Source organism: Eretmochelys imbricata, chromosome 11 (assembly GCF_965152235.1).
Source record: "Eretmochelys imbricata isolate rEreImb1 chromosome 11, rEreImb1.hap1, whole genome shotgun sequence".
NCBI classification, from domain to species: domain Eukaryota; kingdom Metazoa; phylum Chordata; order Testudines; family Cheloniidae; genus Eretmochelys; species Eretmochelys imbricata.
In genome coordinates this window covers 1505908-1533132 of record NC_135582.1, presented here as the reverse complement: position 1 = coordinate 1533132, position 27225 = coordinate 1505908, and the positions used below count along the sequence as shown (strand labels likewise).

Sequence of the window (27225 nt, the reverse complement as noted above, 5' to 3'; positions counted from 1 at the left end):
GAGGCAACCAGTAGGAGCCGTGCTCTCCCCTCTCTTCTACTAACACAAACGTGCTGCAGTGGAGATGGCTGGAAAGGAAACCAAAAGTCCAGAGGTGGTCGCATTGTTTTATACAGCTCAGCTGGGGAGGGACAAGGTCCGAGCTGGGCGCATGGGACGAAAGTGCACCTTCCAGTCGGTACAAGCTTGAAATGCAGGGAGCAAAATAACCGGGTGAAACCCACGTCACTTCCGGTGCCTGCCTCGGAGGGATGCAGAGCAGGTTCCTTGGGAAGGCTTCCCAGCCCTGCTCCCTCTGAGCAGGGCTCCCAGCATCAAACAGCATTGTCCCATTTGCGGCTCTCGGTCTCTCTCCATTTCTTGTCCAGCTCCACCTCCACAGTGCTGGGTTTCAGCAGCAGGCCTGTGGCTTCCCCCGGGGGAGCTGACCCCTCTTCCAAAGCGTGGCTCTCCTCCCTCCCCGGGCAGAGGAAGCAGAATGGAAAGGCTTTACACCTGGAGGGAGGGAGCAGCCTTCTCAGGGCCGGGGGGAGCCCGTACACCTGACTGGCTTCGCTCCCGCACCTCTGAGGAGCATTCTCACCCAGGCCTGGGTTCCACACTGCCAGCTCAGTGAGCAGCCCTCGCTCTTCCAGAGTGCCTGGAACCAAGGAGGATGAACCTGGTCAGAGAACCTGCCCACAGGCAGCTGGAGGAGAACTCTCTGAGATCCAGCTGGCAGCTGGAGGTTGGCACTGGTAAAAGTACTCATCGCGGCTATGCCCTCCCTAGCCACTAAGCTACGCTCTGGTCCCCAGGGCAGTGGAAGGTGCTGCAGAAGGTGCCAGGCACTGCCTTTACCGCTACCACCGCGGTGACAATAAATATCACCAGGATCCCAGGCGTCCCGGTCACTGGCCACCAGCACAGTCGGGATTGCAGAAATCACCATCCCAGGCGGGGACTGTGGGGTCTGGAGCCGTCAGTCTCACGGGGCTGTTGTCCCGGTGACAGTCCCCATGACTCTCCCTCACAGCAGTCCCACAGGGGCCTCCCTCCCGTATGCGCCCGCTGGCCGGATGCACAGGGCTGGATTCCACGTCCCTCAGTAACTAGCACCAGAAACCAGCCGCAGCAACTCGCCAGGAGCCAGACTTGCTGCCCCTGCAGCAGAGAGAGATTTAAATGAGGGCACCTGGCAATGGGTGGGGGGGCGTCCTCTCACCTGAGACCGTGTTCTCCAAGAAGAAGGACAAGAGGCCAGTTAAAAAGACTGGAACTGTCAGCACAGAGAGGAGGAAAAGGTCCAGGCAGACCCAGCCTAGGGGGAACAACAGCAGAGTTACCCCGACTACGAGCAGCACAGGCCTGCACCCAGGCGTCCGTCAGACGGAAACGTTCCAGCCAAGGGCTACGAGGGGAGGCTCAGCCATAAGCAGGTGCCGAAGAGCAAGGAGGGTCCAGAGCCCCGCTGCAGGGTACAGAGCCCTGCCAGGGATCAGCGGCTGGAGCCGAATGGCACGGAGGGGGAGCAGCCAGCCGCCGGGACTGGACTCACAGCGCGTGGTGACCCAGAGTCCTGCGTCCCGGGGGGAACACGAGAAGGAATGTGATTCCCAGGGTCATCAGCCCCCAGCCCCGCGAGCAGGCAGCTCATACGGCACCTGTGGCCACGTATCTGGGGGTCGCACTGAGCCACCGCGGCACCAGCAGCGCCATGAACATGGTGAAGCCGACGATAAAGATGTTCCTCCCCGAGTCGATGTTCGCGTACTGGAAATACGAAACCCCAGTGCCAACGGCAACGGTGTATGTCACGCAGAGCACCCCGCCTGCAGCAGCAAGCAGAGGGGTCAGACCAGGCGGGCAGGCATGTGTGCCTATTGCAGACAGGGCAAGGTGGGTGTGCAAATCCTGATGGGGGGTGGGGTGGGACAGGTGTGCGAATCCCAGGTGAGCAACACAGGCCTGCTATTGCTTTGCTTCTGGGTGCCTGGCCTCATTTCTCCCCTTCTCCCACCCCGACTCACAAGCTGATCTGTCCTCCCAGCTGTCAGGCCTGCACATGGCTCCCTCCAGAGCACACCCGCTCTGCTGCTGGGTCCCCTTGCCCCAGCCTCTCAGGCCCGGGTTCAGGGGCTGCACTCCAAACAGCCACCTGCCCCTGGGCAGGGCCCTGTGCTGCCACTCGTCCGCCAGCTCAGCTACGTCACGGGGCTCTGGTGGCTGTCGCCTGCCAGTCACCCCCTGGTTTGCAGGAGAGGGGCACCGTGCTCCCCACCAGGCTTTGGCAGCTGCGTTTGAACGTGGCCTCATGAGCCACTTGGCCCCAACCGTCCCGGACACTCAGGGTCGGCGCCGCCAGCAGGACGACCCAGGCCCAGCGGGATGCAGGACCCAGGTCCCAGGGGGATGGGTTTGACTCTCGGCTGCGATCCCGACTCCAGTGGGAGTTTTGCCGTAGATGTCAGCAGGGCCAGCTGGCAGTTTGACTTATAGGAAGGAGCCTGCTGTGCTACCCCTGAGGAATCGTGGGTAACGCTACAGTTTATGTAGGGCCTACACAGAAAGTGTGTGAGCGCCCCCTGCTGGCTCTGCTGGAGCAGCTGGCCTTGCCCCCCCCCGCCCCGCCCAAACTTCAGGCAACGCAGAACACGGTGCGGTGGGCCCCCTGAGTGCAGACCCCAGCCCTCTGCCCTCCACGAGGGAGGGTGTCTCCCTGGAGCCCCAGCTCAGGAGGGTTATTTACCATGAATCGCCAGTGGGATGGTGGTGAGGAGCTCTGCCAGCCGGGGGGACAGGCCCAGGAACACACATGCCAACGCACTCACTTGCACGGAGTGGCGCGAGCTGGCCTGGGCACAAAGAGACGAGAATGAGGGGGTTTGGCAGGCTGGGGGAGCCTCAGTAGCACACTGTCCAAGCCCGCAGCCCCCCCACTGCCTCTGCCCATGCTGGCCTGCCATGCACCCCGGCTCTCTCACAGCTGGCGGGGCCTGGCATTTGGGGTAGGGGGCATCTGTCTGCCTCAGCGCTCCATGCATTGGACAACCCCCCATTTCAGGGCAGACCAGGGGCCCAGTCAGCCCAGACAGTCCCACAACGCGGCCTCCAGCACCCTGTGTTCTACGCATGGCCAGCGTGCAGTGCATGCAAGGGCCATCTTCTCCCTGGGCTGCACCTCTGTGAAAAGCAGGGCAGTCGGGATCTGCTCCGTGCTGTGCCCCGGTTCCCAACATGCTGCCAGCACAGGTGGGCAGAGCCTGGGCATCTGGGTCGTGATGTGATCCCTCCGCCAATGCTCTGAGGCCTCCTGACTTCCCAGCACCCCGCCCTGCCTTCCCAGACCAACCCTGCTCACATGGCACAGGCTGCAGGAGAGTCGCCTTGCAGTGCCAACAGCTGCCCTTTGGAGGGTCTTCCTTTGTACCCCAGTGCCATCCCGTGGGCGCCAGGGGTACCGCTGGCAGGCAGAGCCCTTCCACCCGACCCGCTGTACCCCCGCGCAGAGAGAGCCTTGCCCTCTGCCCCTTTACAAGAACCATTTCTAACGAGCTACCGGTAGCGCCGAGGGGGCATCCGCGCCCGCTGAGCCGTCTGATCGGCCAGGCCTTCGCTGGCGAGAGATGAGCCACGGGAAGCCCCTGTGGAGGCCAGCCTGGGCATGGACAGGACCCGCCTGCATGGAGGAGGTGACACAGCCCATATCTGGGCAGCCTCCGTTGTGCCCTCTCCAACCCCTTTACCCGCTGCCCCGCGAGCTGGCCAGACCGGTGCTCCATAGCCCAGTGGCAGCTCTGGGTCTGCCTGGCACGCCGCCGAGACCCCGCCGTACCTGGGTGAGGCTGTTGGTGCAGGCGTTGGGGACGCTGGAAGCCGTGCCACTCACGCCCCCCAGCGCCCCCGAAAGGAGGCTGCCCAGCCCTTCAGTGCAGAGCCCGCGGTTGCAGGCGTGCCGAGGAAGGGCGGGGGCCCGCAGCGCTCGTGGGCACAGCAGGTAGCAGCCCACGGAGTTCATGCTGGAGGTGATGCCCATGGCGACGCCCACGCCCAGAGCCCGGGCGCTGAGGGACGGCCATTCCTGCTCACCTAGAGGGGAGGGAGGTAGAGACGGTCACTGGCAAACGGGGGCTGCAGCCAGAGGGTGGATGGGCAGGGCCGGCCCTGTCCCTTGTCCTACCTGGGTAGGGGACTTGGAGCCAAGGGGAGCGGAGGGAGCCGTTGGCTGCGGGCAGCTGCCACGTGGTGGGGCCCAGCAGGTCCCAGCGGAGGCGGAGGTGGCTCAGGATTCCCCAGACAATCCAGGCACAGCAAAGCGGAAGCAGCACCTGCAGGGGCAGCAACGGGAGCCTGAGACAGGGCCAGGAAAGCCCTCGCTCAGCCCCACCCTGAGGGCCCACGCCCCGGCCCCTCCGGAGTGGCAGCCGACGACAGCCACAGGCTAGAAACCCCCAGCCAGGCCAGTGCCACTCCCCGGAGCAGGGAGCCCGCCCCCAACGTACCGTTGCCACCAGGTGCTTTGATCTGCCGGTGGGGCAAGGGGCCAGACCCATCAGCACCAAGTCAGTGGAGAGGAATGGGACACCAGCACCAGCAGACTGGGTCAGCCCCCATCTCCCTCAGCCTCCTGCCTGGGGCAGCGCCCAGCATCAGATGCTGCAGAGGAAGGTGGAAGAAGCCCGCAGCAGCAGTTGGGGATAATCATAGAATAACAGAACCACAGGACTGGAAGGGACCTCGCAAGGTCGTCTAGTCCAGTCCCCTGCACTCCTGGCAGGACTAGGCGTTACCTAGTCCGTCACTCACAGGGGTGTGTCTAACCTGCTCTTAACAGTCTCCAGTGACGGAGATCCCACCACCTCCCTGGGCAATTTATTCCAGTGCTTAACCACCCTGACAGGATGTTTTTCCTAATGTCCAACCGAAACCTCCCTGGTTGCAATTTAAGCCCGTTGCTGCTTGTCCTGTCCTCAGAGGTTAACGAGAACAAGTTTTCTCCCTCCTCCTTCTAACAACCTTTTATGTACTTGAAAACTGGTATCACATCCCCTCTCAGTCTTCTCTTCTCCACGCTAAACAAACCCAGCTCTTTCAATCTTCCCTCATAGGTCATGTTTTCTAGACCTTTCATCATTTTTGTTGCTCTTCCCCCTCTATCCCCTCCACACCCTCCACACTTCATGTGGCAGTGAGTTCCACAGGCTAATTACACATTGTGTGAAAAAGCTTTTCCTTTTGGATCTCCCACCTGTCATTCTCGTTCAGCGGCCCCTTGTTCTTGCTCTGTGAAACAGGAGAAGAGACACTCCTCACCTCCCTTCGCTCAACCAGGCAGTATTTTATAGACACTGATCATGTTCCCCACTCTCCATTAACCGCCCCAGTCTTTGCACTCTCTGCACAGAAGATCTTCTCCCAGGTCCTTGATGGCTCTCGTTCCTGTCCCCTGAGCCCTTCCAGTTTTGCTCTGTCCTTTCTTTGCACTGACCATAGGTCTGCTCGTGCTGTCCAAACTGGGCCCAGCTCCCTCTCTGAGCAGATACAGCCCTGGGAGAGCCCAGATGGCGCACGAGACGTTTACATCCCCCCTCCATGTGCATTACTTGGCCTTTCTCAACATGAATTCCCCTAGCGCTGCCCATTGCTCCCCTGCGTCTGCCCCTCTCAGTCCCCTTTGGTGCTGACTAACCCAAATCCCCTAGGTCTAGGTCAGTCATAAAGAAGAGGGTGAAATGCTCAAGCTGCTGAGAGGGCTGGGGCCCAGGCAGGCTGCCCAGGGCCAGCGGGGAACAAAAGTGCTGTGCACAGCACGGCACCTCGTACCGAAAACATGCGCAAGGCTGGGATGCTTGTCTCCACGGAGATGCCCTTGGCCCGGGTCCACGTGCAAAGGGGCAGGCGACAGGACCCCAAGTGCTGGGAGAACAGGACGGCAAGGAGCACGAGCCTAGGAGACACGGAGCACGGGTCACAGCACGGCTAGTGCAGGGCAGAGAGCCCCCAGGGCATCCGGGCCCCAGCTCAAATGTATCACCCCTGCCGGCAGGCTGAACCCCGGGCAGCTCCCATAGCGCCCCCTGCTGGGAGAGCCTGGGTATCAGCGTGCTCACATTAGTGCCTTCTGCTGGGAATGCAGTAGCGGGGAGTTCCCCTGACACAACTCCCCATAGCACCCCCCACTGGGAGAGACTGGACCAGAACCCCTGTGTGGGTGTGACCAGGTGGCTCCGCAGGCCCCCCCAAACTCACGTACAGCAGGGCCACCCCCCAGCTGTCCGAGCAGAAGTGGGCTGCCTCTTTGTAGGCGGACAGCCCAATGATGGAGAGGCTGGGGGCCAGGACCATGGGCCCACAGCGCTGGGCTATCCATCCCCCCATGCCAGACACCCCCAGCGCCAGCTGCACCAGCCCCGAGACCACCACGGCTCCAGAGACCTGCGGAGAACAAAAGATGAGAAGACGGTGATGGCGGCCCCATGGCCTGCCCCAGGCTAGACCCCCAGCCCCTCCCAGAGCGACTCAGCCAGTCATTGGGTTCATCCGCTCCCTATTGCTCCTGCGGCCTGACGTCTGCAAACTCCCGACCCCCCATGCACTCCCCACATCCCACCCCTACACACACACACCACCACCCCACCCCCCATGCATCCCAACCGCCCCACCCTCATGCACCCTGCATCCCACCCCTCCACGCCCCACACCCATCCCATCCCCACTCCTGCACGCCCCCAGGGCTGGGATAGCAGAGGCACCAACCTCTCTGAGTGGCTGATTCCAGCTCCCGGGGCCTGCACAGTCCTGCCCAGCACACTCAGGATGCTCTTCTGTACCTGGAAGGGAAGGACAGACAGACATGACCGGGCAGCCAGTGGGGCTGAGCGGTACCTGGAGCAGGAGCCAGGTAACAGGAATGGGGGATTCAATTATTAGACATGTCAGTAGTGGAGTTGCGATGAGCGGGAGACCCGACCAGCGAATTGCCTGCTGGGTGCCAAGGCAACAGATCGCACGGGACTCCAACAGGTTTATGTGCAGTGCTGGGGAGGAGCCAGTGGGCGCGGCACATGGAGGTACCAGTGACACAGGGGAGGGTAGGAGAGAGGTCCTGGAGGCCAAATTTAGGCCGGCAGGAAAGAGATTGAAGTCCAGGTCTCCACGGCAGCATTCTCTGAAATGCTCCCAGTTCCACACGCAGGGCCAGGCAGAGCTGCCAGGTCTCAGTGGGTGGCTGAGGCGATGGTGTAGGGAGGAGGGGTGAGGTGCATTGGGAACTGGGGCACCTTTTGGGGAAGAAGGAGTCTATACAGGAAGGACGAGCTCCACCAAAACCAAACGGGACCAGTTAAAAAGGTCACAGAGGAGGTTTTCCACTTAGGGCTGGGGGAAGCCGACAGGTGGGAGACTGCAAGGTTCAGGCAGAGGCATCTCTCAGGGATGAATTGATTAATGCCGGAACTCTGTAACCTAACAAAGAGAACAGGCTAGAGGCTGGGGAAGTCCAGGTGGGAGCTGGTGAGGACCAGTCAAAGGTAGCAGAATCCTAGCTCAGTATAACACACAAAGGCAAGGAAGGAGAACTCTGTGTAGCTCAAACGCGTCTCTCTCCCACCAACAGAAGTTGGGCCAATCAGAGATCTGACCTCCCCCTCCTTGTCTCTCCAGAAGTCTAAATACCAAGGTGGGTGAACCAGAGGGGCTGGCATTGCGTGAGGATAGTGATGTAAGAGGCATCAGAGAAATGTGCTGGAAGGATGATAATCAAAGGGTACAAACTATACAGGAAGGAGGGAGCAGGCTGGTGGGGAGCAGCGCCGTGTGTGAAATAAAGCACCACAAGGTCGAATATGGTGAAAATCTTAAATGAATCAAACAGTCCCATAGAATCTCGGTGGGTAGAAATCCCATGCTTGAATAATAGGAGTCTGGCAGTGGGGATATGCTACCGACCACCTGACCAGGATGGTGACAGCGACTGAGAAATGCTAAGGGAGGTTAAAGAGGTTACAGAAATAGAAAACACACTAATAATGGGAGATTTCAACTATCCCCGCATTGCCTGGGCACATGTCACCTCCAGGCAGGATGAAGAAAGAACATTTCTAGACACCATTACTGACTGCTTCTTGGAGCAGCTGGTCCTGGAACCCACAAGGGGAGAGGCACTTCCTGATTTAGTCCTAGGTGGCACATGGGATCTGGTCCAAGAGGTGACTATAGCTGGCTCGCTCAGTAATAGTGACCATCATGTAATTAAATTTAACATACTTAGGGGGACGGGGACATTTCACTTTCAAAAGGGGAACAACCCAAAAATGAGGACACTTCTTGGATGGAAATTCAGAGGAGCTGTCACACGGGTGAAATGCCTGCAAGCAGCAAGGAGACTATTTAAAAACACCACAATAGAGGCTCAGACAAAATGTAGACCCCAAATCAAAAAAGCTCATACGCGGACCAAAAGAACCACTCCTCCTACTCCCCCTCCCCCCGCCAGGGCTAAACAGAGAGTAATGGATGCTGGGAGAGGCAAAAGGGCACCCTTTAAAATGCGGATGTCAGATCCTAGTGAGGACGACAGGATGGGGCACAAACTCTGGCCGGTTAAGTATAACAGGAGCAGGAAGCCGGCCAAACAGGTCGTGGGGCCACTCGCCCATCAGGATGCTAACCGAGCACTCAAGACAGACCAGATAAGCTAAATGAAGACTTCACTGCAGAGGACATGGGGGAGATCCCCAGATCAGAGCTGTCCTTTCTGGGAAACAAATCTGAAGCACTGTCCCACAGTGATGTGTTAATAGAGGAGGTTTTAGAATGAATTGATAAACAGCAATAAGTCAGCAGGCCCAGATGGGATTCACACAAGAGTTCTGAAGAACCTCAAATATCAAACTGCAGAACTACTAACCGCGGTGTGTAACCGATCACTGAAACAAGCCTCTGGACCAGATGACTGGAGCATAGCTAATGTGACATGCCTCGCCACTCTGTTAGAATTGTTTGAGGGGGTCAACAAGCAGGTGGACAAGGGGGATCCAGGGGCTGTAGGGTACTTGGATTTTCAGAAAGCCTTTGACAAGGTTCCGCACCAAAGGCTCTAAAACGAAGTAAGAGGGAAGGTCCTCTCACAGATCAGTAACTATTTGAAAGACAAGAAACAAAGGGTAGGAATAAATGGTCAGTTTTCACAGTGGAGAGGTAAATAGTGGTGTCCCCCAGGGATCTGTACTGGGACTAGTCCTATTCAACATATTCATAAAAGGTCCAGAAAACAGGGTAAATGGTGATCACTGCTGGCAAAGTTTGCAGATGATACAAAATTCCTCAAGATAGTTAAGCTCAAAGCAGCCTGAGAAGATCTACAAAGGGATCTCACACAACTGAGTGACTGGGAAACAAAATGGCTGATGAAATTCACAATTAATAAGTACAAAGTAACACACATTGGAAAGCATAATCCCAAGTACAATACACATCTACCCCGATATAACGCGACCCGATATAACACGAATTCGGATATAACGCAGTAAAGCAGCGCTCCGGGGGGGCAGGGCTGCACACTCCAGCAGATCAAAGCAAGTTCAATATAACACAGTTTCACCTATAATGCGGTAAGATTTTTTGGCTCCTGAGGACAGAGTTATATCGGGGTAGAAGTGTATATAATGATGGGTTCTAAATTAGTTCTTACCACTCAGGACAGATCTTGGCTTCACCATGGATAAGGCTGCAAGTTTGTCACAGAGGTCATGGAAGTCACAGATTCCGTGACCTCTGTGACTTCTGCAGGGGCCAATGTGCCTGGCCCGGGGGCAGGTCAGGCAGTCCCTGCACCAGTCGCACTGGCAACTGTTGGGGCAGTCTCAGGCCACTGCACCCCACGCCCCAGCAGCAGCAGAGTTTGGATGTGGGAGGGGGTAGGGAGGTGGGGCATGGGATGGGGTAAGGCGAGCTCTGGGCGGCGCTTACCTCAGGGTGCTTCCTGGAAGTAGGGACATCCCTCTCCCTTGGCTCCTAGGCGGAGGCATGGCCAGGCAGTCCACCTGCAGGCACCGCACCCACAGCTCCCATTGGCCGCAGTAGGGAGCCTGCCGGCCCAGCCAAACACCCCCACACACACCCCTCTCCGGCACCAGCAGGAGTCCCAGGCCATGTGCCGCTGCCCACCACCGTCTCCAGAACCTGTGGTGCCCCCGGGAAGCCCCCCCCAAGATTTAGTCAGGGGTATATAGTAAAAGTCATGGACAGGTCACAGGCCATGAATTTTTGTTTACTGCCCGTGACCTGTACGTGACTTTTACTAAAAATACCTGTGACTAAAACGTAGCCTTAGCTATGGATAGTTCTCTGAGAACTTCAGCTCAATGCACAGCAGTGGTCAAAAAAGCGAACAGTATGTTAGGAAGCATTAGGAAAGGGATAGAAAATAAGACCGAAAATATCCTAATCCTGCTATATAAACAAACCCATGGCACACCCACACCTTGAATACTGTGAGCAGCTCTGGTCACCCCATCTCAATAAAGGATATAGTGGAACTGGAAACGGTTAAGAGCAGGACAACAAAGATGATAGAATCATAGATCCACAGGGTTAGAGGGGACCGCACAGGTCATCTTGTCTAACCCCTGCAAGATGCAGGATTTGTTGGGTCTAAACCATCCAAGACATGGTCACGGGTAAGGAACAGCTTCCACACAAGGAGAGATTACAAAGATTAGGACTGTTCATCTTGCAAAAGAGATCACTAAGGGGGGATATGACAGAGATCTATACAATCAGGAATGGTGTGGAGAGAGTGAACTGGGAAGTGTTATTTACCCCTTCACATAATACAAGAACCAGGGGTCACCCAATGAAATTAACAAGCGTCAGGTTTAATGCAAACAAGAGGAAGTGCTTCTTCACACAATGCACAAGTAACCTGTGGAACTCCTTGCCAGAGGATGTTGTGAAGGCCAAGACTATAACTGGGTTCCAAGCAGAACTAGAGAAGTTCCTGGAGAATAGGTCCAGCAATGGCTATTAGCCAGGTTGGCCAGGGATGCAACTCCCTGCTCTGGGTGTCCCTAAACCTCTGACTGCCAGGAGCTGGGACTGGACGACAGGGGATGGATCACTCGATAATTGCCCCGTTCTGTTCACTCTCTCCGAAGCACCTGGCACTGGCTACTGCGGGAAGACAGGACCCTGGACTGGACGGACCAATGGCCTGACCCAGTGTGGCCGTTCTTACCTTCTTAAGGCTGGGTTTGAAGCTGCTTTGGGTCCTGAAATGTCACCCATGAAAGCCCCATGCTGGGGCAGAAGCAGAGAGATGCCAGACTCCTTGCGCTGCCAGGCTGGGGTAATGGTAGCACATCAGTAAGCGCTCCAGCATCCCAGCTAGGGCCACGTGGGGCCACGAGCCAGGTGCCCTGCCCTGCAGCTGGTACATGCCCTTCTCAGTTGCCATCCCGAGGAGTGGGTGCAAGGAGATGCCACCCAGGGGGTCGTAACACCGAGTGGATGGGTCCCCAGCAGAGGAATGAACAAGAAAGAGCCAAGACTAGGAAAACAGCCCCCCAAGCTCCTCCCTATCCCTTGGTCCCTGCTTCTCCTTCCCTGAACACAGCAGGCCCTGGTCTCTCAGGACCAGAGGGTCTTTGACCCAGCAGCCTGAGGCCGGCAGCTGGAACAAGACAAACCAGCCTGGGAGTAAGAGGCAGCCTATCGGGGAGGGCGACGGACCATCAGGGCAGCCTCCCTGGGCTGGAGGCAGGACTTGCGGGTGAGGGGCTCTGGCAAGTTACACAGGACAAAATGTGTACGCCTTACAGCCCGGCCTCTACAAGAGCCAAGTTCATTCGATCCCCTCCGGCGGGGAGGCGCAGAGCGCTGGGCTGGCCACTGGGCAAGGCCTGGCTCCCGCGCTCCCACGTCCCCCCTGGGCCAGGCCCGGCTCCCACATCCTACTTGGGCAAGGCCTGGCTCCCATGCTCCCATGTCCCCCCTGGGCCAGGCCTGGCTCCCGCGTTCCCCCTGGGCAAGGCCCGGCTCCCACGTCTCTGCCTGGGGCAGACCCAGCTCCCACGTCCCTGCCTGGGCTAGGCCCGGCTCCCATGTCCCCCCTGGGCAAGGCCCGGCTCCCACGTCCCCACCTGGGCCAGGCCCGGCTCCCACGTCCCCGCGGGCCAGGCCCGGCTCCTGCGTGCCCAGGTCCCCGTTGGGCCGGGACGATATGCCGGGGCTCTTCTCACCATTCCTGGCCGTGTGGGGCGCGTGGCGGCTCAGCACCATGGCGGGGATCAGGAACTCGAACGATGGCGCTTGGACCAAGGGCAACCTGCCAGGCAACAGCAAAGACAGATCGGCTGGGGAGTGGGGAGGGGGCTGCTGACAGGGCTGGGGCTCCCCCCACCCCGCCCCGGGGCAGGATCCAGAGGCGGGGGAGGGGGAGCAGGGAGAGAAAGCCACTTGGCCCAGATGCTGGCTCCCGTCTCCCCGGGTGCCTGGGGCCCCTCCTGCCCACCCCAAACCCACGGGAGTCCCCAGGGCCCTTCCCTCACCTGCTGCCCAGGCTGGTCTGCAGCGCCGTGGAGACCCCACAGGCAAAGAGGCTCCGGGCCAGCAGCTCGCTCCAGCTCCGGTTCTGGTCCCGGATCGGGGGCGCTGGGAGCAGGAGCAGGTGGAAGATGCAGAGGAGAGAGGCCTGGACGGCCAGGTGCTGGAGAGAGCGAGGCCGGGAGAGTCACAGCAGGCGCTGGCTGGCCTCTGCCCCACAGCTCTGCCCCCAACCCGCAGCTCTGCCCCACAGCTCTGCCCCCCACAGCTCTGCCCCCACCCCGTGGCTCTGCCCCCCACCCCACGGCTCTGTCCTCCACAGCTCCGCCCCCCGCCCCCACAGCTCTGCCCCACAGCTCTGCCCCCCTCAATCCCAACCTGCAGCCCCCAGTAGCCCAGCCCTGGGCTCCCTCCCCGCATAGCTTTGCTGGTGCCCCTCAGTCCCAACTGGCTCCATCAGGCCTGTGCTGCCCAGCACCCCTGGCCCCTTTAACACTCCCATCAGCTGTTAGAGACTCAACATTCAGATTTCGTAGAACCGGAGGCTGGAACAGAATCTGCCCAAGAGCCAGGCTCGGAGCTAGAGCAGCCGGCAAGGCAGGGCGCCAGATCCCAGGTCTGCTCGGTTGGCGACTTCCTGGGCGACCCACAGCCCCTCACACAGGGCCAGACCCCACGGGACTGAAAATCTGGCCAGCCCCTCCCTGTGCCTTGGTTTCCGCACAAAAGGGGGCTGAGGGGCCCAGCCCCAGGGCTCAGGGGGGCGGGGGTTCATGGAACAGGGCGAGCTGCCCGGCTGCAGGGGGTCGGACTGCAGGAGGCTTCAGTGAAACGCTGGGGGATCATGTACCACAGAGCCAGGGGCCTGATCACGCCAGGCTGGTACCAGGGCTGAGCTGGGGGGAGCAGCCTGCCCCGTCTCATTCCTTGAGGGTGCAGCTGGTGGCCAGGGAGGGGCTGTGCCCCATGGGGCTGGACGGTCCCTGGGACTCTTGGCACCGCAGATGTGGGCTGCTGTATCTTGACCACATCCTTCCCCAAGCCCCGACGGGGACCCCAGCACCACGCTGACACCTGCCCTGCTGAGCCGCAGGAAGCACCGGGCCAGACCCATTCTCTAAGGCCTGCCCCACCCCCCTCCGTGGGCAGAGAACTGGCCCCAGTGTTGCCCCCAGCTAAGCCCAGCTCCTTGCCCCTCCTGGGGAGTTCCCTTCAGTACTCCAGGGTCTGGGTGTCATGCCATGGTGCCTGTGCTCCCCTGCTCTCGGAGGTGCAGGGACTGTCCCTCCAGGCATGGCCACATCCAGGGCCCTGGGGTGTCAGGGCTTGTCCCTCGCCCCACTGCAGACAGCGAGCCCATCCCCTGGCAGTGCCTGCGGCATCTCTCACCTGCAGGGCGAAGCAGCAGCTCAGGCCCCAGGGGGGCGTCTTCAGCAGGGAGTAGGAGGTGCGCACGGGGCTCCGGGAGGCAGGGCTCCCGCAGCAGCCCCCATTCATGCTGCCCCTTCCCTACGCTCCCTGCGTCCGTCTGGCACAGGGCATGGCAGCCGGGGGGAGGGCACAGGGCAGGGCCACTTGCCCCCGCAGGGGCCAGAGCAGGGCTGGGAGTTCAGGCTGAGTGGAGGTGACCTTTGCCCGAGCCCCCGGCCAGTTAGCCATTAACCCGGCTTTGCGAGTAACCGCTCACTGCCCCCTCCCCACGGCCAGACTCAGTGCTGTGACCTGGGCCAGGCCCTCTAGGCAGTGCCATGGGACCAGCGCTCGGGCCACGCCTGGGGCACATGAGCACCAGCCCTTGGTCTGATCCGCACCCGCTCCCCCAGCGCCTGTCCGCAGGGGAGTTGCAGGGCGCAGCCAGCGGAAGGAATCACCCATCCCTGTGCCAGGCTGGGGGACGGACACCGCTGCAGATGGCTGCTCCTCACGGCTCTCTGCCTCCCTTGGCCGAGGACCCTCCCAGCCGCCTGGAGCCAAGCGCCCCCAGGCAGGAGCAGAGCCCAGCCGCCAGGCCTTGGTGCTGCCCTTCACCTCCCTGCCCACAGCGCCCCCCAGCAGCCGCCCAGCTAACAGGGGGGCCGGGTGAGGCCGCCCAGTGCAGCCTTCTGGGGTCCTCACAAGAAGAGACGTTGGGAGAAAAGCTGGCCAGACGCGAACGCCCCGACTGGAAGAAGGCGAAGGAGGGTCCCAGCCTGGCTGCCCCCCGGGAGCCACCGAGACATCACTGGGTCCTGCTGCCTGGATCCCGAGAGGTGTCGGAGCAGACAGGGCCACGAGGACACCACCACTTCCACTGGCCTTGGCTGAATCCCAAACACTCCCCCAAACTCCCAGGGGCCCTTTCTCTCCCCTCCCTTACGGTTCTCCTTCGTCTCTCTCTCTCCTTCCGCCTTCCATCGAACAGGAGCCCGGTTCAGCCGGCCGACACGGCATCTCTCGCAGCTGCCAGAGCCCGGGACCAAGGGGGCAACAGAAAGCCAGGCCCTAAGCAGCCCGATGCTGCCACGAATCTTCCAGGTCACAGGGCAGCCGAGGAGCCGAGCGCCAGGCCTGGGGTTTTGCAAATGAACGTCCACACCTGAGATGGATGCTGTGTCTCCCCTCGTGCGCCTGTTCATCTTGGCTTGTCCTTGAGGAAAGGGGATGAGATTTTAACAGCCCCAACAGCCCCCCTCCCCATCTCAGCTAACTTCTCCCCCGCCACCCCTGGACAGATCTCACCATCTTTCCACCCATCTAACAGACTGTCAGACAAGGGTTTTCTCTCTCCAGCTCCAGGGAAAGGGGACAGGGTTGCTGTTATCAGGAGAGCCTCCTTCACTCCCGTCTATGCCAAAGGCTCTGACGGCTTTTCCTCCTTTTCCATATCCTCAGTGCAGGGCTCACAAGATTGGCAGCTATGTCTGCTGGGTGCTAATCCGGCTCAGGACCTGGCTACCAAACCCCAATGTGGCTAATGCTGGTTAACGTTGGACAGTGACTGGGTCACGGTAACACTAGTGTCTCTTTGGGCCCATTTATTCCACTGAGATTAATACAGCCCCTGGTGGTTCACCGGTCCCCCCTCCTCCTTCGCAACAGCCTCCTGTCTTGTGCCCAGCCCCGGGCGCAGTGCCGGGGGCTGGCGATTTCCTTGTGTGGGGCCCTGCAGACCCAGCCCCTGCTCAGTCCCGGAGTTCACTTATTAACTGGACCCTGTGAAGGGAGCAAAGGGCAAAGGGGGGCCAGGCATTCCCCACATTCCTCAGGGGGCAACCGGCAGCTCCTCTCCCCACCCCCTGCCACCACTGCAAGCAAATCCAGCCCAAACCGGGCCAGGCCGCTGGGTACCCCCACCAGGGGGCGGTCTCCTGGGCTGCTGAGAGGGGGCCAAGCCATGGGAGTCCTGTATGCTGGGACCCCCCCATGCTAAGCAGGGGGCAGTGGGGACTGTGATTGGATGGGACACCTGGGGATTCAGGAGGGGGCACCCTCCGAGTCAGTGATCACAGTGTGGTGGTGCCAGGAGCCCCATGCTGCAGGGAGCAGCTAGGGGGCTCACTAGGGGGCGCTCTCCCAGTCAGTGCTGGCTCCAGCATGGCAGGAAGGGGCACTGGGGGGCACTACGCTGCAGGCAGGGGGGCTCTCCCTTGGGGGTCACTATTCCTAGCAGTTAAGCACCAATACTCTCCGCCCTCCACGAGAGACACGTAACAGGACCAGTCCCTCTCCAGGGGCCAGAAGCAACGCACCCAGATGCCCTGGGGGGGCGCTCAGCTCGCCCTGCCCTGCTGCCCCAGACCTGGAGGAAGGAGGGGGACAGCAGGGGGCTGGCAGGCTGTGCCAGGGTGGGGGCAGCCCCTCCATGGGGCGCTAGGTGATGTGACTCATCTGTCACGTGTTTTCTCCTGCTCTCCCCTGGGGAAGCCAGGGCAGGGGTGAAGCCGGGGGGGCGGGGGAAGGAGGGAACGTGGTTCTGTTGCAGGCAGCTGGGGAGAGAACACACCTGGAACGAGGGCTGGGGGTGTCATGTTATTGACTTGAACTGGGACCATATAGAACATGGTTGCAACCAAGGTCCTGTAGTGGCACCAAATCTTATATAAAGGGGGTCAAATGAGGTGTCTCAGACGAGGTTATGGTTGGCTGATTGTGATGATGCTGTCTGTATGCGGGTATCATTTTTGTAGTTGAAGTTACGAATATTGGCTCTGTACTGTCTGTATTTCAAACTTGTGCTCTGCTTCTGGGGGACACCCCAGACAAGTTGGTGTCAGCTCTGCCTAGCCGGCTGGATGGCCCATTAGGGACCATCAGCGACACAACTGACCCACTGAGAGAAGACAGACATGCCTGGGGACTCAGCCAGGTGTGCAGGGACCTGCCTAGGGACAGGACTCAGAGGTGTTTCCAGGCCATGGGATGGGCAGCTTGTCTTTGGGACACAGAAAGCAGAGACCACACGGCAAGAGACTATACAAAGCTGCTGCAGCTCCTCCATCTTGTCTTCAGTCCTGCTTCCGACCTCTGGAGGGACTTGGCTACAAACTGAAGCTTTGAACCAAGGACTGAAGGACCCATCCCAGCTGGGGATGTTCTCCAGAGACTGGATTTGAACCTGCCGTTTATTCCATCCCTGCTACAAGCCTGAACCAAGAACTTGGCCATCACTGTCTGTCATTGATTCCATTTCACCAATTCTAGCTCCCATCTGTATCTTTTTCCTTTTATGAATAAACCTTTAGATTTTAGATGCTAAAGGATTGGTAACAGCATGATTTGTGGGTAAGAGCTGACTTGTACATTGACCTGGGTCTGGGGCTTGGTCCTTTGGGATCGAGAGAACCTTTGTTCTTTTACTGGGGTGTTGGTTTTCATAACCATCTGTCCCCATACCGAGTGGCACTGGTGGGGATACTGGGAAACTGGAGTTGCTTGTGTGACTTGTGGTTAGCCACTAGGGTAAAACCAAAGTCCTCTCTGGCTGGTTTGGTTTGCCTTGCTGTGCATAGAAACCCCAGCCCTGGGCTGTAACTGCCCTGCTTTAAGCAGAACCAGCATCGTTACAGGGGGTGATCCTTCATCCGGGCCATGGAGATAAGGAGCAATCATGTTCCAGGTCTCGGGCAGCCTCCAGGGGTGTGGGGCATGGAGCGGAGGACTGTTTCTGCCTTGCTGCATGGCAGAGATGTTAGGCCCAGGCCCAGGCCAGCTGGGGCAATTCCTCCCTTCCCACTTTACCAGGCTCCTCTTCCCACACCATACTGCACTGCTGGGGGGCTATGAACCAGCTGCCTTGCCCTGCTCAGAGGGGGCTGCATTTCAGTGGTGGGGGAAGCGTCCCTGGCCTGGGACCCACTGGGACGAGAGGTGGTGGGAGAAAGGCCGAGACGGGCGCACGGCCAGAGCTACCTTTATTGGAAGAGATTTTCATCTACAAAAGAGTGAAAAGCAGGTTTAAAATCCCACATAAAAAGAGCTGGTGCTGGGCAGGACGAGAGCTGGCATGGCAGGTGAGGATGGGCAGCAGAACCAGCCCCTTCTCACCACGCCCAGCAGATCCACTCCGAGCAGTCAGGCCCCGTCACTCACACCCCTGACTCCCCTTGGGAGCTTACAGCCCCTTCAGAGAGTCCCCTGCCCCCTCAGTCTGCTCAGGGTTGCTCCCCCGGACCCTCCATTGTGCAGCCCAAGGGCCCAGAGCCTCATGTGTCACCCCTGCTCCCCCCACCCTCCACGCTGCCCAATGCAGCTGGGGGCCGAGATCCCAGCTTCACAGGGAGGCACCAGTGGGGTGCAGGTGACTGGCACCCCTGCTTTGGGGCACCCTAATCTCCCAGCAGACTTGCTGCCCCCCACATCCGCCATGCCCCCATGCCAGACCCAGGTGCACGCACACACACCCCACCCTGCATCAGCCAGACCCTCCCCACAGCTGCCCTCCCCCAGTAAAGCCTGAAGGGTCTGGTGAAGAGAAGCCCAACCCACGGGGTACAAATGCTGGCTTGGAACTAATGCGCGGGCCTGGCTCTCCCAGCCCCACAGGCCAGGGGCTCTCTAGGGGCTGAGCTGGGACATGGGGGGTCACTGCGCAGCCCTAGCTGGGGAAGATGAATGTCTTGATTCTGCCCAAATTCATGGCTGCCTCCAAGGAGCACTGCTTCAGCCCCAGGGGGTCGGGCCAGTCCTGGGGGCTGGGGGCTGCGGACGGGTGCCAGCCCCAGCTGGGGCTGGCCGAGCAGCCACTGCAGCGGAGCACCGGGCGAGCGGGGCCCAGGCCGAGTCCAAAGGGGGCGAGCGGGGCGAAGGGGCTGCTGGGACTCGTGCGGTTGGATCTCTCACAGGTGCTGCACCCTCTGTGGAGTTTCAGGCAGTTTGGGCCGAGAGGGGGCTCTTGCCGGGGACCAGTCTGCAGAGCAGAGCCTGGGGCCTCTGTGTAGGACAGCGCCGTCAGCACAGTGCCCCACAGGTACAGTGCCGTCGCCGTCACCCCGCCACCAGGGCGGCGCTGCTCCTCCACCGTCTCGTTCTCCGCCGGGCAAAGGGAGCTGCTATCGGAGCAGGAGGGGGAAGGGGGGCCAGGGAGCGCCAGGGCAGGATCCCGCAGCTGAGTGACACAGGGGGCGAGGGGTGCCCCAGAGCCCAGCGGGCGCCCACCATCCACGGGGAACAGCAGAGGCCGGAGGGCAGCGGGGCCGGCGCTCCTCATATACACGACCTGGTGCACCACGGTGACGGAGGCGAAGACTGCAGCAATGCCGGTCAAGTACATCACGCCCAGCAAGCAGGCCAGCTGTGGGGAGAGAGACTGGTCACCCAGTGCCCCTTATGCCCGCCCGTGCCCGGGGGGAGCCACACAGACAGTTTCCCCAGTGCCCCCCATCGTGAGTTCAGTACCCCTCGGCAGAGCAAAACCGCCATGGCCACACCAGATGCTGGCTAACGCCATGCAGATGACGTCAGGGCTGGAACCAGGGCTCTCCGCTGCAGCCCGCTGCGCCAGGCTCTGACCAGCAGCTGGTGGGGGGCGGGGAAGGACAGCTCGCCAGCCAGCAGGAGTGACCCATGCTGACCTCTGACTCTCTCCTGCCAGAGGCAGCAACGCACAACCGGCTCAGCCCTGGTCCAGAGCCGGGGAGAGGGCCGACGAAGAGGGAACAATCGTCACTTTCACCGAAGTTTGCCCAGGAACCGCTTCTCCTTTTTGTCAAAAATTCATAAACCAAAATACTATGGCAAAAAGCCTCGTATCTCCTCCCAGAAATGCTGCTGCACTGCCTTGTGCGAAATACCCTCCATCGGTTGCCCCTCCCGGACTACATTTCCCATGAGGCACCACCACGAGTGGAGCCTGTGGGGCATCATGGGAGTCGCTGGCTGTGATGAATCATGGGAAATGAAGTCCTGGAAGCAGAAGAGGCCACTGAGCTACATCTCCCAGGAGGCTTTGCAGCAGCAGTTCCAAGTAAAACACTTCTGTTTTCAGGAGTTTGGTTTCTCAAAAACAAAAATTGGAATTTTCCATGGAAAATGTTCCGCTCAAAACCTGTCTGCTGGAAAGCAGCTCCCATCCCCTCGAGCAGGAGGCAGCGCACTCACGGACATCCCCCATAGCCAGCTCCTGGCTCCGGCCCATGGCCTCCTGGTTCTCCCCCTCCCATGGTGCCCCCTTACGGGAAGGCTACTTCTGCCCCCGGGGCCTGGCCAGCTCTTACCTTCACCACCTGCTGGTAGAACTGGCCCAGGGCATGCTGCCAGAGGGACTGCTCCAGCAGGGCACACAGGTCCGTGTAGGTGAACCAGCCACGCTGGGTGCCCTGTCTCTTTGCCACGCTGAGGGGAAGGAACACAGTTAGATGTGTGCTCTGGGCACAGACCCTCCCCTGCCCTGGGCTGGGCCTGCAGCTGCCATCAGGGAATGGGTGGCAACCTCCTGGCAGAGCCTCTGCCCGTGGGTGCCGCTCACGAGCCCCAGGTCCCTGGCGGCCGAACTGTACTGGTACCATGTGCAGCTCTGCTCAGGGCGAGCTCAGGCCAAGGAGGAGCTGCCTTCCCCCTCTCTGCCCTGGGGCCTGGCATGTTGACTCCCCTCAAAGCCCCACCAGGGGAAGAGGACACAGACCCCCCCACACCAAAGGGATTCTGCTGCCGGGTGATCCAGGCCACCTCAGACAAGCTGTGACTAGCGCAGGCCTCACCCCAGCCCAGCCTAGAGCTCCCTGGGCAAGCCGACAGCCTGCTCCTGGGGCGGCTTCTGCCGGTGGGAGGGGTTCGCAGAATGCAGCAAGGGGGGGATGGAGGAGCCCAGGGCATGGGCTGGCCGACATGTACCCCAGCGGATCCGGGTATGGCAGGGCAGAAATGCCTTATCTGCCTCAGAGCCAGACCCCTGCCATGAACACGCCCCCGCCCCCCAACCCCATGCCCCAAAAACCTACCATCCTTCCAGCCAGCTCAGCACTTCAAACAGCTCCTTGGGGTCAGTGTAGAGGCTCCAGTCCTGCAGGAAGGGAATGAATGGTCAGGCGGGAAGGTGGCAGTAGCAGCCTAAGCAGGCCAGGCGCCTCCCCAGCCCCCAGCATGGACTGAGCAGGGTTAAGAGGGGCTGCGCGGCCATCTGAGGATGAATTCCAGGTCCATTTGGCCCATTTCCTGGCCTGGCGGGGGTGCTTCTCAGCCTGCCCGCTCCCGTGGCCCCCTCGTGGTGTGGGATCGCTGCCAGCCTGCACCCCAGGCAAATCTCCCCTTCTCCACGCCAGCCCCCGACCCCCCAACCAGCCTCAGGTTAGCACCCCCTGCTGCCCAGGACGCTCTTTGAGATGCTTGAACCAGCACTCTCGGGCAGGCGGGGAGCGCCCCCTGCCAGCCAGCTGTGCACACTGCACGGACAACAGCCTCAGGGGTTCCTGGCCGGGGGTGGGGGGTGGTCAGGCAACAATCAGGGGCAGCAGAACTAGGGGGCACAGTGTGTGCGCAGGGAGCAGGCTGTTCCCAGCCCAGGCTGACTGGGGACGGAGCGACCCACAGCAGGGTGGGGCCCACAGCAGACACATTCCTCCACCTCTTATCTTTGCGGGCCAGAGGCAGGACAAGCCCATGGCTCTTGGCACAGGGAGCACCAGGGAAGCAGTCCCGCTGCACCCTAGGAACGGGGCTGGCAGCTCCCAGGCAGGAAGCCCTCTCCCCCTCCGTCAGCTCATCCCTCTCCACGCAGCCTCTGATTTCACCCCAGCGCCCCACCGAGTGCAGCACCTCAGCAGGCCTGGCACGGCTGCCCAGGCCAGACGCCTCCTGGAAGCCTAACAGACCCTCTGAGCGCTAGGCCCAGCCTGGAGCTTGTGCAGCTCCCACCCCGGCAGAGCCCCAAGCAGACCCAGGAGAGCCCTCTGCTAGTTAGCCGGGTCGCTCTCAGCCACTACGAGCTACCCCAGCGCCCCGAGGCACCATTTCTCCTCTGCCCAGCGCCTCTCACCCAGACAGACAGACGCCGAGCAAGCGTGTCCGGCCTGGTCTAGTCAACAGCGCCACGGGCAGGGACGGTCTCTCACTCTGGGTCTGTGCAGCGCCCTGCACAACGGGGCCCCGATCGCTCTCGGGGGTGTGAGGGGGGAAATGTCTGTGCAGCCCCAGCATAGAGGGCCCCCCCAGTGGGGTCGGGATATAGGCGCTGCAGTGATTACATCAGCACCACTTACAATGGCCCTCAGGAAGTTCATCTCCAGCGTGTTAACAGTCTGCACCCCCACCTTGCCGGCTGCGCCCCATTCGTCATTGAACACCTCCTCCTCCTCTCCTTCGTCATACAGGTACTTGCTGGCAACCATCTGAAAGCCAGGAGCACAGCGCCCGTCAGCCCAGCCCCCGGGGAAGAGCCCACCTCAGCCTCAGCCCCAGCCCACCCCGGGCCCCACTCACCATGGAGATCAGGAAGAGGTCCGAGGAGGAGATCTGCTGTAGGTACTCGGGGTTCCGGTGCCGGAGTCTCTCGATGTAAACCAGAGCCAGCATCATGGAGCAGGGCGAGATGCAGGCTTCCCTGTGACCACGGGGCAAGAGCAGGACTTAGGGTCCCTCTGCGGCCCGGCACGCACAGCGTCCCACCACCGCTGAGGCAGCCCGGCTGCTCCCATCCCCACCACGTAACGGGCAGGGCACACCACTGCCTGCTGCTGGGTAGAACAAGGCCAGCGGGTCTGTGTGCATGTGGGCACACCCCTAACTGCCCCCAGCAGACCATGCCACGGGGCTCGGATCCTCCTGCTGGCGAAGCTGCGTCCGGCTCCTCAGGCAGAGCGCTGGTTGGGAGCTAACAGGCCCAGCTTGTGCCTGCGGAGCTGCCCCGAGCGTTACGGCGTTCACGAGGGTCATGGCTTTCTCTAGTGGGGAGAGCGGCCCGACCGCAAGGCTCTGGGCCCACTCGCCCCCAGCCAGGCCCAGGCAGGGTAGCTCCGCCTGCGACAGGAAATCCTTCGATCCCTCGCACAGACAGGAACGGGCCTGGACAGAACTGCACAGAACTGGCTCCCTGCCCCGCCAAGGTGTAAAACCCCGAAGCCTCATTGCTCACTGTTGGCACTACAGGAACCTGAGAGCACCGGGCCCCGGGGAGCGGCCCTGGCTGAGCTACCCCAGGCTGAAATACAGACCAGACAGACAGGCACAGCGTACACTGCCAGATAGCTCAGGGACCGGCTGCGCACCTCCGTCAGAAAGTGACCTGGGTCAGACCCCAGCCCTCGGCCCAGGAGGGCATCACAGGGGCAGACAAGGGAAAAGGCCCAGAGAAGGTCAGTGCTGGGCCACTGAAATCCAGCACGACTCCACAGGTTTGTGGGGATGCTCTGTGGCAAGAGGCTCCCCATCCAGGCAGCTGGTAGCCACACCGAAGCATCGAGCCAGACTAGAGGCCCCCGCCTGCTCCACTGTAGCCTCCGGCTGCAGACAACGGGCTAGGAGGGGTCGCGTCTTACCGAGACACATGGCAAACGTATTTCTTCTGCAGCCTGCGGATGGGGCTGGGAGCGGCTTTCTGGAGCAACTCAACGGCGATGTCTAGGACAGAGGCAGAGCGGCACAGGGAGTAACACCAGCAATAATCCCCCCGCCCCCCAGCCCTACTACCCTTCCCCCTCGCCCAACCCCCATCTATTCCCTCCCAGTGCACAACCAATGCCAGCGCCCAGCCAGGAGCAACACCCGTCTGCCCAGCGGCGGGGAGCTCGGCGGGGAATGGCTGCACTCCCTTCCTTGATTTCAAGAGTGATTTTTGGTGCCTGGCTTGAGACACCTGCCAGGCAGTGCTGAGCACCCACCCTCGGACACCAGCCCCCGGGAGGGCGTCTCACGCTGGGCAGCCAGAAATCAATCACCAAGTTCAGCATCTGTTACCCCGCTCAGTAGTCAGGTGCTTACAGAGATGCTGGCAGAAGGACAAACAGACACGGGCTCCCCAGTCGCAGTGGTAGAACCCAGTGGGGAATGGCCCAAACAGCTCTGAAATTTACACCCTGGTTATCAAACACAATTTGGTGGGTCCCTTGTGCCATGCCACCCCCGCTGGGTCACTGAGGCAATTCCAGGGGGCATGAGCACAGAAGTAAGTGATAGGGCAGAGACCCAGCACAGTGGGCCTTAGCCTCCAGGCTCTACCATAACACAGCTAATAAATCATAATGAGAAGGGAGACATGCTGGGCACCGCTCCTGCAGAAACACCCCTGTACGCATGCATGGGGGGCAACGCACAGCAGCACCAGGGAAAGGGGGCCAGAGCCTTTCCCCGGCAGCAAAAAGGGAGGTCAACCCAGCTCCGTCGCTCAGGGCTGTGACCAATCCACCCCTCTGGAGGACGTTCCTACGCCGACCTACCCCCGGGCGCAGCCAGCGCTACGGTGACCGAAGAATTCGCCCGCCGACCTCGCCGCCGCCTCGCGGGGAGGTGGGTTAAGCACAGCGCTGGGAGACCCCCTCCCATCCGCGCTGAAGTGCTGCACCAGCTCAAGGGTAGACGTAGCCTTAGCAGGTGGCCGAGTTCATTCAGCCCGTGAGCTAGTTCCAGTCCCTGGCTCAGCACACGTCCTTGCAGACGCAGGCAGGACTCACCTGCCACCGGGCTGGAGAGATTATCCAGGCTACAGTCTTTGTCCCAGCCATAATACAAGCGCTTCCGCACCCTCTCGCTCAGCTGCTGGTGCCCTGGCAGAAACTGAAGACGGGATGGGAAGGATGAGAACAAACCACCCAGCCCTGGTCCCAGAAAGATGAGCTGGGTCCTCACTCCTGCAACTGGATGCAGGCAGGTGGATCCAACTGCAGGCTCAGGGTTAGAGGGACCTGTGTGCTCCTGCCGAGCACTCAGATACCACGGTGACCGGTGCCATACGGGCGCCTGGACTGATGGGGGTGGGGGGTGACATGGGCAGAAAGGGATAGGGCAGAAACCAGAAAATCTCATGTCACTGTAGAAATCCATGACACGCCCACAGCTTGAATACTGCCCCATCTCAGAAAGATGCATTCAAACTGCAGAAGGTGCGAAGAGGCCAAGGGCAACAAAAGCGATTCGGGGATGGAACAGCTTCCATAGGAGGAGAGACGTGAGAGACGTAAGAGACTGGGACCGTTCATTTTAGGACTAAGAACATGGGAACATCCACGCCGGGTCTGACCAAGGGTCCCTCCAGCCCCGGGCCCTGTCTCCGACAGTGGCCAGCGCCCACACAGGGCAGTTATCGAGTGATCCATCCCCTGCCGCCCAGGCAATTGGAGGTTCAGGGACCCCTGCAGCATGGGGTTGGGTCCCGGGCCACGCCGAGGGGATCTGAGAGAGGTCTACACGAGGATGACTGGTGTGGAGAGAGTGAACCGGGAGAGGTTATTTACCCCCTCACACAACACAAGAACCAGGGGCCCCCCAAGCGGCTTGAAAACAAAGCCAAGGGAGCGCGTTCACACAAGGCCCAGTCTCCCCTGGGACTCCTTGCCAGGGGGCGGGTGAGGGCCCAGACTACCCCGGGCTCCCCGCCGAACCAGAGGGCTTCCTGGGGCAGGAAATACAGAGCGTGACGCCACCAGGCGGCCACTCTGTGTTCGAGCTGGAGGCCAGACTCGGACATGACGGGCTGCCGGGGGCTGCAGACGGCGGGGGGGGGGGCCAGAGCAGGCTGGGGGCCGGGGGGGCGCGGGCGCGGGCCGGGGCAGGGAGGGGGGCGCGGGCGGGGAGCCGGGGGGGGCGCGGAGCTGGGGCGCGGGCGGGGAGCCGGGGGGGGGGCGCGGGCCTGGGCAGGGAGGGGGCGAGCGGGGAGCCGGGGCGGGGAGGGGGCGAGCCGGGGCGGGGAGGAGGGCGCTGGCGGGGAGCCGGGGGGGGGGCGCGGGCTGGGGCGCGGGCGGGGAGCCGGGGGGGGGGCGGGCGGGGAGGGGCGCGGGCCGGGGCAGGGAGGGGGCGAGCGGGGAGCCGGGGCGGGGAGGGGCGGGAGGGGGGCGCGGGCGGGGAGCCGGGGGGGGCGCGGGCCTAGGCAGGGAGGGGGTGAGCGGGGAGCCGGGGCGGGCCGGGGCAGGGAGGGAGGGAGCGGGCCTAGGCAGGGAGGGGGGGCGCGGGCGGGGAGCCGGGGAGGGGCGCGGGCCGGGGCAGGGAGGGGGCGAGCGGGGAGCCGGGGGGGGGGCGCGGGCCTGGGCAGGGAGGGGCCGGGGGGGCGGGGAGGGGCGCGGGCCGGGGCTCACCGTGAACTCCTGGAAGCCGCTCAGGGAGAAGGCCCCCTCCTCGTCCAGCAGGAGCCCGTCCAGATCCATCTCGGGGGCCCGCTCCGTACGGCAGCGGGGCTAGGACCGGCCTCTCTCCCCTCCTCTTCCCGGGGCAGGGGGCGGGTCTGCCCCCAGCCCAGCCCAGCGCGGAGCGCAGCCCGCCCGGAAGCTGCCGGCGGCGATTCGCCAGCCGGGCTCTTCTGCGGCCCCTTTGCTCAGCGCCCAGATACCGCGGGGATGGGTCACTGAGTGCTCGTGACCGTGAGTCTGATGGGGCGGAGCCAGCCGGGAGACCCGCCAGGTACAGCGCCGAGCCCCCACCCCACCGGGCAGCTGAGTGAAAAGCAGGATGGTCCGGGTCAAGCACTGGGCTCGGAGCCAGGACTCCTGGCTTCTTGTTCGCACCTCCAGCTGCGGGGGGAGGAGGGCTGTGACCCTGGGTGAGTCACTTCCCCCTCCGGGCCTCAGTTTCCCCTTTCGGCAAGCTGGGGACAGCAGCGCACCACTCAGGGGACTTGTGCAGACTGATCCATGGGTGTGAAATGCTTCCTGCTCCTCTGGAGGGCAGGACACATGGGTGAAGGATGGAACATTATTACCTCCTGGCAGCTAACAAGCAGCTGGAGGATTTGAGATTAGGATCCCCCCCTTAACTGCCAGGACAAATCTGACCCCAGGTTCAGAGGAGCAGCCGTGTTAGTCTGTATCCGCAGAAAGAACAGGAGGACTTGTGGCATCTTAGAGACTAACAAATTTATTTGAGCATAAGCTTTCGTGAGCTACAGTTCACTCCATCTGAGACCTTCTCAGAGCTAGCCACACTGAATCTTTCAGAGGGAAAGTCAGTGGATCCATTCACAGCAGAAAATTTCTGGCTGTTAGGAACTGAAACTTTCTTGATTAATGACAGGTTTCAGAGGAGCAGCTGGGCTGGTCTGTATCCGCAAAAAGAAAAGGAGGACTTGTGGCACCTTAGAGACTAACCAGT

General features: G+C 61.3%; 2 protein-coding genes across 4 annotated transcripts; both read right to left on the bottom strand.

The window, feature by feature from the left end:
- Positions 1 to 93: 93 nt before the first annotated feature.
- SLC23A3 (solute carrier family 23 member 3) lies at positions 94 to 15193 on the bottom strand. Of its 2 annotated transcripts, none has more exons than XM_077829405.1 (12): positions 13912 to 15193; positions 12528 to 12685; positions 12219 to 12304; positions 6736 to 6809; positions 6233 to 6414; positions 5803 to 5926; positions 4160 to 4307; positions 3815 to 4068; positions 2729 to 2834; positions 1644 to 1811; positions 1205 to 1300; positions 94 to 640 (listed from the first exon to the last, which is right to left on the bottom strand). In XM_077829405.1, exons 1-12 carry the CDS (start codon positions 14017 to 14019, stop codon positions 315 to 317), a joined length of 1830 nt encoding a protein of 609 aa, XP_077685531.1. In that variant the 5' UTR covers positions 14020 to 15193; the 3' UTR covers positions 94 to 314. The 2 variants fall into 2 exon arrangements, with proteins under 2 accessions (XP_077685531.1, XP_077685530.1); XM_077829404.1 differs by having other exon boundaries at positions 14879 to 15191.
- Positions 15194 to 17895: 2702 nt separating this feature from the next.
- On the bottom strand, positions 17896 to 26446 carry CNPPD1 (cyclin Pas1/PHO80 domain containing 1). Of its 2 annotated transcripts, none has more exons than XM_077829407.1 (8): positions 26217 to 26446; positions 24600 to 24702; positions 23469 to 23550; positions 22414 to 22534; positions 22245 to 22322; positions 20937 to 20998; positions 20214 to 20331; positions 17896 to 19291 (listed from the first exon to the last, which is right to left on the bottom strand). In XM_077829407.1, the coding sequence occupies exons 1-8, from the start codon at positions 26283 to 26285 to the stop codon at positions 18596 to 18598; spliced, it is 1329 nt and encodes a 442-aa protein (XP_077685533.1). In that variant the 5' UTR covers positions 26286 to 26446; the 3' UTR covers positions 17896 to 18595. The 2 variants fall into 2 exon arrangements, with proteins under 2 accessions (XP_077685533.1, XP_077685532.1); XM_077829406.1 differs by having other exon boundaries at positions 22194 to 22322; positions 26217 to 26444.
- Between the last annotated feature and the right edge of the window lie 779 nt (positions 26447 to 27225).